At 37.6% G+C, this 13,983-nt stretch overlaps 1 protein-coding gene across 4 annotated transcripts in view; it reads left to right on the plus strand.

Moving 5' to 3' along the window:
* LOC140154788 (phosphatidylinositol 3,4,5-trisphosphate 5-phosphatase 1-like) overlaps positions 1 to 13,983 on the plus strand; it is a 107,043-nt gene that overhangs the window by 41,035 nt on the left and 52,025 nt on the right. For 3 of the 4 annotated variants that reach the window (XM_072177359.1, XM_072177360.1, XM_072177362.1), the window contains one exon: positions 11,748 to 12,003. In XM_072177359.1, the coding sequence (XP_072033460.1) occupies positions 11,748 to 12,003 (256 nt within the window). Of the gene's footprint in view, positions 1 to 4,226; positions 4,709 to 11,747; positions 12,004 to 13,983 lie in introns of those variants that run through there. The other variant, XM_072177361.1, reaches the window with a different exon arrangement.

The raw sequence follows: 13,983 nt of genomic DNA on the forward strand, positions 1-13,983 counted from the left end.
AGGGGTCAGGTTAAAGGTTATCTGGGGTCAAATCTTTATAACTTCATTTTCTGGATATCTGCAAGGGGTATGGGGCTCAAACTCAGTGACAACAAATCTCATGACCAGGGGAACATTTTGCAGGGTCAAGTCAAAGGTCATGTAGAGGTCAAATTTTCTAAATGCATTTTCTGGACATCTGTTAGGGTGTACGGGCTCAAACTCCACAACAACAAACTTACTGACCTGGGGAACATTTTGGAACACTGTGCAAGGGTCATGTCAAAGGTCATCTGGGGTCAAATCGTAGAATTTCATTTTCTGGATATCTGTAAGAGGTACGGGGCTCAAACATGGTGACAACAAACCTCAACACCAGGGGAACATTATGGAACATCATGCATAGGTCAGGTCAAAGAATTGAATTTTTTGGACATCTGTTAGGAGTACGGGACTCAAACTCGGTGAAAACAAATCCCATGACCAGGGGAGCATTTTTGGAACATTTTGTAGGGGTCAGATACCTCCACAACACCAACATGCCCCAGCTAGGTTTGTGGTCTATGACCACCATTTGCCACTAGTCATTATTGTTTTTCCAAATGTTTATGGCGATTTTGAATTGAAAATAAATTCTTGGATGATATTGAAGAACAAGGAAGAATACAGCAATTTTGCTGTTCATATCAAGATGTTTGGATTGAACAAACTAGGTATTATATCTTGTATAGCTGTTCTGTGTATTGGGCTATTCCAGTTGAAATCCATACACCCCCATGGAAGATATGATATTAATCTCCTACACAGGGGGTGCAGAATTCAAATGGAATCACCCATTCAAGTAACCCCATTTGAAATATACACTCCCCTTGGAAGGGATCTATGGACAATCAAACAATTTTTTTGTGGCCTTATTTTGCTGACATCTGTGTCATATGGTCTATGTTGAGACATGTGTAAATTGAAAGGGAAAACAATTATTTATATTCACTGATAATAATTAATTGGGATTTTGTTGTAATCCAATCATTATATTTGTGCATCAGAACAAGTATTATCAGCATCATCAACATTTATTGTATAATTGTTTAATCCAGTTTGATAGCCAATCCATGCCCTCCTCCGTCACTATGACATCATATTAATATTAAAGGAAATCCATCTAGTAATTATATCACAACAATCTGTCGTCAATTAACAACTGATCACTTGTTTTGAGGAGGGGGATACTTACAGTGGCCATTCTGTCAATCATTCAGTCAGCCAGTATTTTTTGCACTATTTGCACCCAAAAATAAGTGGTACAAAGTCGAATTATGAATAGATACATCACAAGTTCAAAAAGTGTGAGTTAGTGTGTTTAAAAAGTTAGTTGCCCCTCACTAAGTGAACACCTGCAGAGTTTACAGCAAGTCCCAATGGAGAGTTTGAATATTTACTCTTAAGTCACAGTGGCAAAAGTTAGGTTCTTAAGCCGGGTCCCAGTGGTCAGCCGTGCTTTTTTCCTAACTTGCCTTTTCTTAACTCACCAAAAGTCTATTCTAAGTTGAATTTTTGATGTAAAGAAGAATATTTATTTTAATAATACTATCAGCACCATCAGCATTTGTTGTGCAATAGTTTAATCTTATTTAATCTCTATTGCTCTCCTTCGTCACTGTGACATCATATTGATATTAAAGGAAATCCAAGTAGTACCCTGTTATATCACACCCTATCCCCAATTAACAGCTGAGGAGGAATACTTGACCATTCCGTCAATCAGTCAGTCATCCCGTCATCCCATTTTTATCAGGGTCTTCATCACTACACTCTAATTTTGTACTATTCATTTTTTGAATAGAATTCCTACTCATTTAATTTTGATCCCGTAACTATTCGTAACTATCACTTTGACCCAACAATCTTTTCAAAATGAAACTTGAATAATTTCTGTTTTATTTGAACTATTCAAATTGACAAGATCTACAACTCATTATTTGACAAGATTATACCCATTTACTTTTGACAAGTTCTGTTATGTCCCCCTCAAACAAGATAAATTCCTCAAACTTGATAAGGCAGTCATTTTTGACAAGAATCTATTCATTCTATAATAATAGAGATTCTGTGTACCCAAATGAGACCGACTACAATGGTGTTTGTAACATGTTCATCTCCTCCAATCTCCATGTCATTTTGAGGAGAAATCTATTATGTCTCCATCTGAATAGATTCCCTTGTCAAATTTGAGAAGTTTCTATTCAAAAAGGAGTAGGGTATTTTAAGAGTGTATAATGCATTTCTGGTTTCTGTAAACAAGGTCCATAAAACAAGGACTATCCTAAATTAAGTATTAAAATCATGTCAGGGGATGAGAGGCAGAAAACCTTGACTTACAAAGGATTCCTTTATGAGTTGAGGCTTTCTGGTTCTCAACCCTCAATGTAATTATTGAAAAGAGTAGTAATGTTTATTTGAATGACATAGTCTGCTTTCTTAGTCAGGAAACTTGTTGTGGTAAAGTTGGCACATGTATCAGCACTTGGCAACTGTTATAGACTATTACAAGAACCCTTACGTTGCTTTATTGTGTGGTTGTTCCACCTGTTTAAGTCCCCTTCCTCCTCAAGATACATCCTGACTGACCACAGAGCATCAACCCTCGTCTGATACAGGCTTGTCTATAAGCCCCCTTCCCCCTCAAGACACATATCCTGATTGACCACAGAACCATCAGCCCTCGTCTGATACCGGCTTGTCTTTAGGCAAAATTTGTTTGTTATCTGTAACCGTGTAACAGAAATTGCCGCAACCCTGTAATTGTAAATTAGTGTGCTTAATAGGGCTTTACAGTCAAGTTTCATGGAAAGTGGTTGTGTGTTGCTTAGGATGTACGTTTGCAACCACAGTACTTGTTTTTCACTTTCACTTTCTGGGCTTGTATGACATAGCTATTAGCAGCGGCTCATGTATTCAAAGAAATTTATTTGGGATTTTGTAACATCTTTGCCTAGCTGCAACTGTATGATTGGGAAAATGTTATCTATGAGTTGTATTACATACATATGTCAGATATATCAACATTTGCTAGGGTAGTGTCACAAATACTCAAACTATAACAAGTTTGACTCGTTGTACACACTTGAACCGGCAGGCAAGGCAGGCAGGCCGGCCGGTCGACTTCTCAAAGAGGATGGGAGGGTTGATATCGAAGGAAGTTTTTGTAGATAAAGATGTCAGGTCTACAAACCATCTTGCAGAGCCTGGCAGAGACATATTGACGTCACTAGGATAAATCAACTTCTTCTTCATCGTCCTGTTGCAATCACCTGTTATAGACTGGCTGTTGCTGAATTTAGCTGTTTATTTGACCTATTGGATGCATTTCATGTCGACTTCCTTAGCTTGTTCGGAAAAGACAAGTATAAGAAGTCAAAATAAAGACTTGATCACTGCTTTTATTTTTTGTGGCTATTCTTCACTTCTTGTTGCTGATATGGATAGTTGCAGTTAGCTGTCCCCTACAGGTTTTTGTATCAGGATTAGGAGAGCTAAACTTAGATGCTTTCGACACACTGTCTATTTCATTCATTTGTTTGTCAAATAGTGGTGAAGCTACTCTGGGATACTTGACTTGAGACTTTGTATGCCAAACAAAGTGTCAGAATTGTTTAATACAGCTACTTTTCTGCTTGTTATACACTGTCTTTTGCAGACACTTGTGTCTACAAGGGTCTAGAGTTTGACCAGCAAGTTGGCAGTCAACATGATACAACAGAATTGGATGGAGGTCATTGACTCCTGTAACCAAAGTCATTTTTCCGACTAGGGTAACTCCTACCTAAATCTGTTGGCTTATGATATGTAATTAAATCATGATTATTTCATATTTCATAAATTGACCTGTTGGCAGCTTGCAGTGTACAAATGGATTTGGTAAAGAAACATATTATATCAAAGGAAAGTTATCGCTTGAACAGTGAGTACTGAGGAATTACTATGATCTTCTGATGGTACACTTATATGGATGGTGGATATTGTTTGAGTGGAGAACCTCTAGGACCAGCTTATGTTTCATACTCTGTTGGAGCACTATATAAGAGAAAACTGAAGTGAACTAGTGTGATTTTTTATGGTTTTATATGGTTTGAAAAACCAACTTGCATAGTACTGTCTTCTAGGAGTAGTTGGTACTACATGAAGTGATATCTGCATCACAATCACTGACTATAACACTGCATTGAACCAAGGAACTTACTTCAGATGAAGGATACGTATTTCCATCATCAGTAACTCGGCTTTCATGGCTACGTCCTTAGAAGCCAATTTGAATCTGCTCATACAGTACTTTGAAATGATGTAGAACAGGAACTTGCATTCCGTCAATTTGCCAAAAGTGCTTGATATCATGAAATCCCAAAAGTACACAATAATATTAATTACCTCAACATGTTCCTTTGACCTCAGTGCGAGGTTACTCAGCATTCTCATACTACGACAAGTTCAATTTGGTATTTACATGTTCAAGAGCTATTGAGACTGATGAAGAATATTGTGATTTAAGCGGAGATTTTGAATGTTTATGGTACAACTGGACATACTGCGCTTGATACCAGGATTTGATTAGGAGTGAAGATGGAGGCCATGCCATATGCCATTCAAGCTGCACTGAGGCTGTCCAGTCAAGCGTTTGGAGTCATTCCAATGGATTATATGCCAAACACAGTCTTACGCAGTAGTTATAGACGTGAGTTGCATGTGATAGAGACTACCAATCATGTGTGAATGATTGGTAGGAACCTGTATGGTTTACTACGGTGTTATATGGTACACTCCGATACAATGTAAACTAAGTGTATTCACTTCAGAATTACTACAAGATTCTTATTGCGGTTGCCTGCACACCGTTGCCAGCATACTTGCCTGGTACTGTGCAGTACCAGTGTTGTACCAGTGTAGTACCAGTGCAGAGTACCACTGCTGGTGGGTCCTCTGCAGTAGCAGCATTGGTACTTTGCGTGCACCAGTTACATACCTTGATAACGGTGTACCTGTGCAGGTGGCCGCAATGAGAATTTTGTAGGTTACTACCGCATGATTTGAATCATAGAATGCCCCTTAGCTACAGAATTGTGTGATTGAGGCAAGAAGGTAATTAGGGTTGAGATTAGGGTTTTGTGCAGTGGACAGTAGTAATGCTGAGTTTAAATTATATACATAAATTTTATACATCATTGATTCAAAGATCTATTCTTAAATTCTTATATCAAACAAAATATTTGTATGGTATCCACCTTTTTCATATGTGGGGCAGTTCAAGCAATTATAATTGGCATGTAAACATACAATGTTGTTGTATGTGAGATATGTATTTCAATTTGTTGCCTGAATATTTTTTATTATAGATGCGATCTTTTAATACATTAAGTTGACCTGAACAAAGAATTTGACACATAATCGTGAGGTAGCTAGAAGTCATGGGTTCAAACACCCACGGTGCTATTTATGTGCTGTGTACTTAGGCTCTTCAACCCTATTGCTTCTCCCCAGCCAGGTGTGCAAATGGTACAGGCTTTATTCAATGTCAGGAAGGTAACAGACTGGCTGTGGAGGAGGTGGCTCGAGGTTGTGGGCTCGAATCCAGCACTTAGGCTCTTCATCCCTATTGAGCAATTAAGCAGGGCCTCAGCATATTTGCAAACAATTGCTGTAAGAAAAATTATGTCAGATGATAATATTACATAACTGTGAATCGGAAAATGATTATCGATAGAACCATATCATTGAGAGATAATTCAAAATGATCATTCATGTTTGTTTATTTCACTTTTGGCCATCAGTGATGTAAGGAAAATACAAAAGCATTCCCCATGGGTACTCGTGACATTCTTACGGGGTTACGGGGAGTCAGTTTGGTTAGAATAGGTACATTTGTGTATATGTTGCTGAAAATATGAAAGTGGATCCATTCATGTACCAATTTTCCAAGAAATTGGGACCCATTGCTATACCGAAAGGGGAAAGGGAGGGGAAGAGAGGGGGGAAATTGGAGACAAATGTCCCCCCTCTTTTGCATTTTGGGATATTTTTTTAATTTGGCTAAAATCATGTAAAATCAGCCATTTTTGGCCAAAATTGATTGATTTTGAATGAAAATTCAGAAAGAAACGCCAAACATTTTCAAAATATGTTTGCAAAAAATCATCAAATTTTTGCCAGATTTTTCAAGCTTTCTGTGATATTTTAGGGTCATTTCAGCCTAAAAAAATCTTGACCAACCTACTCTACTTGACAAATCTGTCTTCCTGTAAAACAGGGTTTTTTTATCCCCTGTTGCCTTCATTATTGCATACATGTTGATGATAATATGGGCTACATATGTGTGTACATAAAGCACAAATTCCAACAAAATTGACATCCTCCTTGTGCTCTTGTCATTCACGGGAAGTCCATACCTTCAAGAAATAGATGTAGACATAGATTTGTCTCCTTTTTGTAATTCCCAAGTCTCAGAAATACTTGAAATGTTTGAGACAACATTAACACAGCATTTCACTGATCACATGGAAGGGTTGATTTACATCAGTGAGGAAGGCAGGGAGTCTAGGGGAAAGGGAGGGGAAGAGTGGGGGAAATTAAATCAGAGACAAATTTTCCCTCTCTTTTGCATTTTGGGATTTTTTTTAAATTTGGCTAAAATCTTGTAAAATCAGCCATTTTTGGGCAAAATTGATTGATTTTGACTGAACATTCAGAAAGAAACTCCGAACATTTTCAAAATATGTTTGCAAAAAATCATCAAATTTTTGCCAGATTTTTCAAGCTTTCTGTGATATTTTAGGGTAATTTCAGCCTCAAAAAAAAAATCTTGACCGACCTACTCTACTTGAAAAATCTGTCTGCCTGTAAAACAGGGTTTTTTTATCCCCTATTGCCTTCATTATTGCATACATATTGATGATAATATGGGCTAAACATAAGCGTACATATGTGTGTACATGTAAAGCAAATCCCAACAAAATTGATTCTCCTTGTGCTCTTGTCATTCACGGGAAGTCCATACCTTCAAGAAATAGATGTAGACATAGATTTGTCTCCTTTTTGTAATTCCCAAGTCTCAGAAATACTTGAAATGTTTGAGACAACATTAACACAGCATTTCACTGATCACATGGAAGGGTTGATTTACATCAGTGAGGAAGGCAGGGAGTCTAGGGGAAAGGGAGGGGAAGAGTGGGGGGAAATTGTACAAATGCTGTATTGCTATGAATTATCAGCAAGTTCATATTTCTTCTCTTGGACTAAATTGGGAGTAATTTTAAAGTCAGTTGAATAAATTTCTTTTTGACATTGTGGGTGGAGAGGTTGGATGGAGTGGGTGGGAGGCTAGTAGGGGTGGATGTGGATCCACAATTTGATGTGAAGCGGAATGATTGGAGCACCTTTCATTATGGAGCTGCTGGCCCCCCAAAAAATCTTTACTAATAGAGGTGCAGGGAGGCAATGTTTTGGTTAAATTTTTACACAAAATGTTTGACAGCTTTATCGTAATGATAACAGCTGTTAATGCCTTGATATGTCTTGACATAAAAAAAAAGTATACTTAAAGGAAAACTACATGTTTTTGCATTTGCATTGCATATATACATGCACAACATACATGAAGGGGATGATGTATACAGTTACACACAGTTACCCCCCCCCCCTCCCATCAAATGTTGGGCAACGCATCTCTCAGAATTTACGCCGATGCATTTTGATAATGGTTGCTACTCTCAGTCATAATCCTAGCCCTAATCTCTTATAATCCTAACTCTAATCCTAACTTAAACATTAACACTTAGCCCTAACCTTAATCCTTACATAATCCCTAACCCTAAGCCTATCCTCTTGGGATGCAAGGAATTAATCTAAAGTTTTGTTACAGGATTATGCTTTAAATATTAGGAATTTCAACTTTTGTCAGAAATTAAGTGTTAATGAGGCAGGCCTATACCAGATAGCAGGAAATATTCAGGAGGTTTTTATTTTTGTGCTTTTCATGGTTATGCTTTCAGAACCGCAATTTTAAAAGCCCACAGAAATGTTTAATTGCTATTGGCTTTTAATATGTAACTATTTGTAATCGCAAATAATTATAAGAAACTGCTCTGAACAGTTCAAATCATGATAGAAATTAATACCACAAAAACATGACGCTTTTCAGTAATATACCTGTGTATACCTGTGTGTACCTGCTTGTTATTCATGAGGGGCTTTCATTTGCTATTCACTTCCTCTTTAGTTAATGCACTAGTCGGCGCTATGAGCTATAATGATCTCGCCCCCAAAGGTGTAGTGCAGTGACCCCCATAAAACAAGCAAAGCTCAAATTTTGACCTCAAGTTTTGGAGTATGAGTTTTTGTACCCAGTACAGTCAAAGGTCATTATTTGAGTGTAGAAACATATTGGGGTTAAGGAACTGTGTCTTAGAGATTGTAATGTTTGTAGATCCTATAGTATAGGTCTTTGATCCATGACTGTTTTTGTATATATCCAGGAAATAGTCGTAACTTGACCAAATGATTATCAATATAAATGCAATGTAGGGCCAGGTACTGATATTTAATTACCTGTGTGTACTGTGTCTGATATTTTCAACGATACTGCAAACTCGTGCAATGATCGTTTTCTTATTTTAGTTATTTGAAATTTTTTTATGAAAAAATTCATTTATTTTATTGATATAAAAAAGCAATCCTCCTCCCATGACAGACCTTAGCGATTGGGTGTTAATTAGGTTGAATATTGGACTCATAAATAACAACAACAAACCATGCTTATATAGTACTTTACACCAAAGTCCATAAGCACTTTAACAAAGATACATAGAGAAACATAAAAACAATACATTAGTATAGTATGCAATTTTAAATAAGTGAATTTTCACTTCAGTGATATTTTAAAATGATTTACAGCCTGAGAGCTTTTCAGAGTTTTCCATTTCTTAACAAATGTCCCACGTCTATAGTGTTTTACTGTAATTGGATTGAAAATCAAGTTGTTGTTGTTATCATTGTTGTTGATGTCATTTTTGCTGTTGCTTTCGTTGTTGCTGTTATTGTTGCTGTTGTTGCTGTCATTTTTGCTGTTGTTGTTGTTTTTGTTGTTGCTGTTGTTGTTGTTTTTGCTATTGTCATTGTTGTTGATTTTGTTGCTGTTGGTGTCATTTTTGCTGTTGCTGTTGTTGCTGTCATTTTTGCTGTTGTTGTTATTGTTGTTATTTTTGTTGTTGTTGTTGTTGCTGTCATTGTTTTTGCTATTGTCATTATTGTTGATGTTGTTGCTGTTGCTGTCATTTTTGCTGTTGCTGTCATTTTTGCTGTTGCTGTTATTGTTGCTGTTGTTGTCATTTTTGCTTTTGTTGTTATTGTTGTTGTTGTTGTTGTTGTTGTTGTTGTTGTTGTTGTTGTTGTTGTTGTTGTTGTTGTTGTTGCTGTTGTTGCTGTTGCTGTTGCTGCTGCTAATGTTATTTTTTTCTTTATCAGAATCACAAAATGGTCCAGCTTCAGTCAAGGGCAGAACTTTGTAGTTAAGTAGTGGTGAAAGCTGTGTTCCTACAGGATCTCTAGGAAATGACAATAATATGGTGCAGAGTGTACGATTTCCTTGTTCAATTGAGAAATTAACGAGAATAGCAATTACAACAACTTGTATTTCATTCAATGTAAACTGTCAAGTTCATGTTAAGCTATACTTTTTGATCTCCTGTCCCTGTATCAGAGAATACTCGTTTATCACAGAGGCTACCAGGGCTGCCACTGACCGCATTCGATGGTATACTCTCATACGAACCACACCTGCATATATGTTTGCAATGTGACCTTAGAGAGAGATTTTATCAAGCAACCTTCCAAATTAGCTAAGGGTGGTTGTGTCTTTCCAAAAAGAATGTCAAAAGACTTTATGTGCACCTTGTCATGATATCTTTGCCCACTCAAAAGCCACCCCATGGCCCTGGGAACATTAACAAGGTGCGAGAGGTTGCTGGTTTGAATCCTGGTGGTGTAGTACGCTCTCGTGGAAAAATTGAGTTAGCTTGATATTCCCCTACTGGACAAGGAACTTGCTGCTAATTTGCTTGTTGTAACCAGTATGTAACTCGGGGAGCTGATCCTGGTTGCGAAGGTCAATTGTGGAATGACTAGGGTGTGCGCATTTGAAGTTGCAAAGTACCTGAGTTGTTGTTAAATGGTTTATGGAATGATGTGGGACTATAGTGGTCACCGACAACCTGTAAACGTGCCGAGGCTTGTGGATCAACGTCTACACGTTGTGCCTGTGCGTAGCGCACTATAAATCACTGCGCTTCCACACTAGGCATGAAACACAGAGTTCATTAACTACTTTTAAATCACATTTGTTTTGTACGCCATTTGAGAAATCTACCTATTCCTAGAGATGCTAAAACTACTATAATTTCAAATATTTCAAAAACAATCGAGCCTAAACTGATACATAACATAGTGAAAACAATTCTGCAAAACTAACAAGTTGTCAGTTCCAATCATTTTGATAACAGTTTGTATGCATTATGTAGTCACCTGCTATCCCCTAATGACATTACTGAGATAGGAGACGGTTATGAACACCGGTTTCACCAAACTTAAGGCATATTTTTAAACTTCACTATTCTCAAGGGACAAGGGTGAACACTTATTGACTATATTCAATGACGCAATGGGCAGTTTTGATCCGCAAATGATTTTAGCGATTTTGAAAGGCTAGGAGTTATTTTTACATCCCAAACTTGATGATAAGGGTGTGCTACTAATTTACTTCATGAGCATTGGATATCCATTGGTTTTTAGGGTAATGGTACCAAGTTAATACCTGTAAGTCCAACTTCCTTCGAGAATTTGCGGACTTAAAAGTTTCAAGTTACTCATTCTTGCTTGCATACCAAGACTTTGTACTATTATATCTTTACTCCCAATTTAGCATTCTGATGGACCATCAGTGTGGTTGGTTGGCTTTCGTAGGCCAAGGTTAATGACTTTATATTGCTTAAAATACATTTGTACTCCTTTTTATAATGTTCTAAGATGTTGTTAATTGCTTCACCCCGCCCATATGTATTGGGGCCGTTATAGGGTTCCTCGATACATGCAAGTTTTATCTTTAGTTGAAAATCTCTCAGATATTTTGAGAACTCAATTCCTCCTACCACCAACCATCAGTTGGACTATTCCAGTTGGAAATACATACACCCCATGGAAGACATGATCTTAATCTCCAGTTCAAATGTCAGACAAAATGTACTCCATATTACCAGTATATACATGTATATAGTAAGGGCTCATATTGAAATACCCTACCACGTTTTTACACAGAAAGAAGGCAGGATTCCCTCGCTAAGCGCGCCTCAGGAAAGCTTCGGTCATAAACGGATGGATTATATGCATCAGTGATACACCCTGCCCAGGATTTTAACAAAAGAAGGCTAGCACAGGAAAGCTGCAGGATGGTGCACACCTTCCTGTGTAAGGGAATTTCAATATGAGCCCTAAAAAACCATGCATTTGTGTACAACATATCCTCTGGCTATATGCCGATAGCCGGTAAGATTCTGCATTTATTATGTTTGATTCCACAGGTAGATTCTACCTCTGTTGAATCTGAGCATTGGTAGAAAGCTGTGACCAAGCTTTGGTCAGTGTTTTATTTGTGTCATTGATGCAAGAAATGAATAATGCTTAAAACTAGTTGCTCATGTAAGATCAATTTGTTTTCCATAATCTTTCAGATGACGATGATGACGACGAAGACAAACTGTCCATGACAGATACCTCGAGTACACTCTCAGAAAACTCCACATTCCAGGTACTGCAGTCGCGTATGGAAGCACTTAACCTGAGCGCCCTTGAGGACGATTTCATAGAAGAGTTGCGACAGTACTTTACCAGCAAGGTGCGAGCAGACTTTGAGGCTGTCAAAGTGGGAGGTAGTGATGCTCCTGAATTGAAGCAATTACTAATGTCCTGTACCAAAGATCTTGCCCGGTAAGCTCAGACAAGTATACTACCAGATTCCTATTGTGGCTGCCTGCCCAGGTACACCATCGCCAAGCTACTTGGCTGGTACTGTGCAGTACCAAGGGAGTACCAGTGTAGCACCATGCAGTACCACTACTGATGGGTTCTGTGCATTAGCAGCATTTGTACTGTGTAGGTACTCTGTGTGTACCAGTCAGGTACCTTGGCGATGGTGTACCTGTGCAGGCGGCCGCAATAAGAATCTTGTAGTGTATGCTTATTTCACCTCAAGTTTTTAGTTACATCCATACTTTTATGCACTAGCATTAACACACTTGCATGGCACGTGTGTGACCAACTGCCCATGTATGCATGTGACGTGTTAGTATGTGCGATTTGATACTCTGACCATCTAAATGTGCGCGTATATTACTACTAAACTTGAGGTGAAACAAAGTATACTACACATTTATTTTGATAATAGAAGACCAGAGAAGATTGAGTTCTTAGTCCTATACATAATGCTATGAGAAATCTGTCTTACTGGATTGTCATGGTTAGGAGACAAAAATAACACTAATATAATGTACCACAGATCTTTCCAGGTAAGCTCAGACAAATATTACACAGCATAGAAATGGAGAAGAAGAATTCAGACTCCCTATACATGGCCTGTATATTGGCACTGTCAGCTATTGGGGAATATGTGGGGGTATTTCATAGGAATAGAGAAGGAGACTCCATGTTACCACCCTGTGTATTGGTGCCATCAGTTTTTTGTTTTTTGTAAAATACATGCAGCAATGAATGAAGCCAATTCTGCGTCAAATCTTATGATAAATATGTGTTGTGTCGCTCCTTCGACGTAATCAATGTGTCGCACCATGAAGCAATTCAAAATTGCGCTTTAGGTCTGTTAGTGTAGCACACATTCTTGACCCATGACATTTCATCTTGAAATATGCATTGTTATATTGGATTGTCATAGATGACGACTAAAATGGTGTACATATTTTGGCATATTTTGACCAATCCTATGAAATTGAATCATTGTATTTCACATACATGTAGAACATAAAAACAGGCTTGTAAAAGGATGTTGCCATGTTTTCTTCATTCATTCATTTAATGAATGAATGAAGAAAACATTGCAAATTTCACCTTTGTCATTTTAGTTGCTTGCAAAACAGATCAAGGGAAAATATCAATGAGAGGTAGTTCATTATGTGCATACTGTCGAATGACAAATTATTTGATATTTTTCTGATGGATTTAAAAGCCTGCTGTTTAAGCTTGTTTACAGGTGTAAATTGTCCGATCTCCAACATGACCACCATCTTGAATTTTTGCTGGCGATGGTGTTTTTAGATAGTTTTTTTCAATATTTTAAAATTCTGAAAATCATTTTAAAAAAAGTAAGTCCTGGTAACCTTAAAGAAAGTCCTGGTTCCTACTAAATTTAGGACAGTGAACCAGGACTTTTTTTTCAAACACTGAGTCCTGGTTGAAAAACTGATAATTTCACAACCCTAGCAGGATTTGATGGATTTCAGGGTAGAAAAGGAAGGAGTAGGAGCAGGTTTGCATCCTTGCCAAAAGGATACTGTACCTGGAATATAAAACTTGAACTTTTGATCTATCTATAGCTGTCAATATATGTGTATTTAACCCCATGAGAACTACCTGCCGATTGGCCAAAAAGAAGTTTCCATTATCAATTGGACCAATCAGTAACATTGTTAGAATAAATCGGCAGGTAGTGCTCAGGGGGTTAAACGTAATCAGATTGAAAAGATTTTTTTTTTGATACACTAACTTGTTTGTACAAGTGATGAATATATGTAATTGAATGATTCCTGCCTTAGATGTGGGGTGATAGTGTGCTACTGTACATGTATAGCAGGATATTTCAGCGGTATTAATTTTTTTTTTTTTTTGTGCAAATTTAACTGTTCTGGGTGTACAGGGGATAGAAGATTAGAAGAAGTGGTCTTGCACACTAAAACA

This window comes from Amphiura filiformis, chromosome 6 (genome assembly GCF_039555335.1).
Source record: "Amphiura filiformis chromosome 6, Afil_fr2py, whole genome shotgun sequence".
Lineage (NCBI taxonomy): Eukaryota > Metazoa > Echinodermata > Ophiuroidea > Amphilepidida > Amphiuridae > Amphiura > Amphiura filiformis.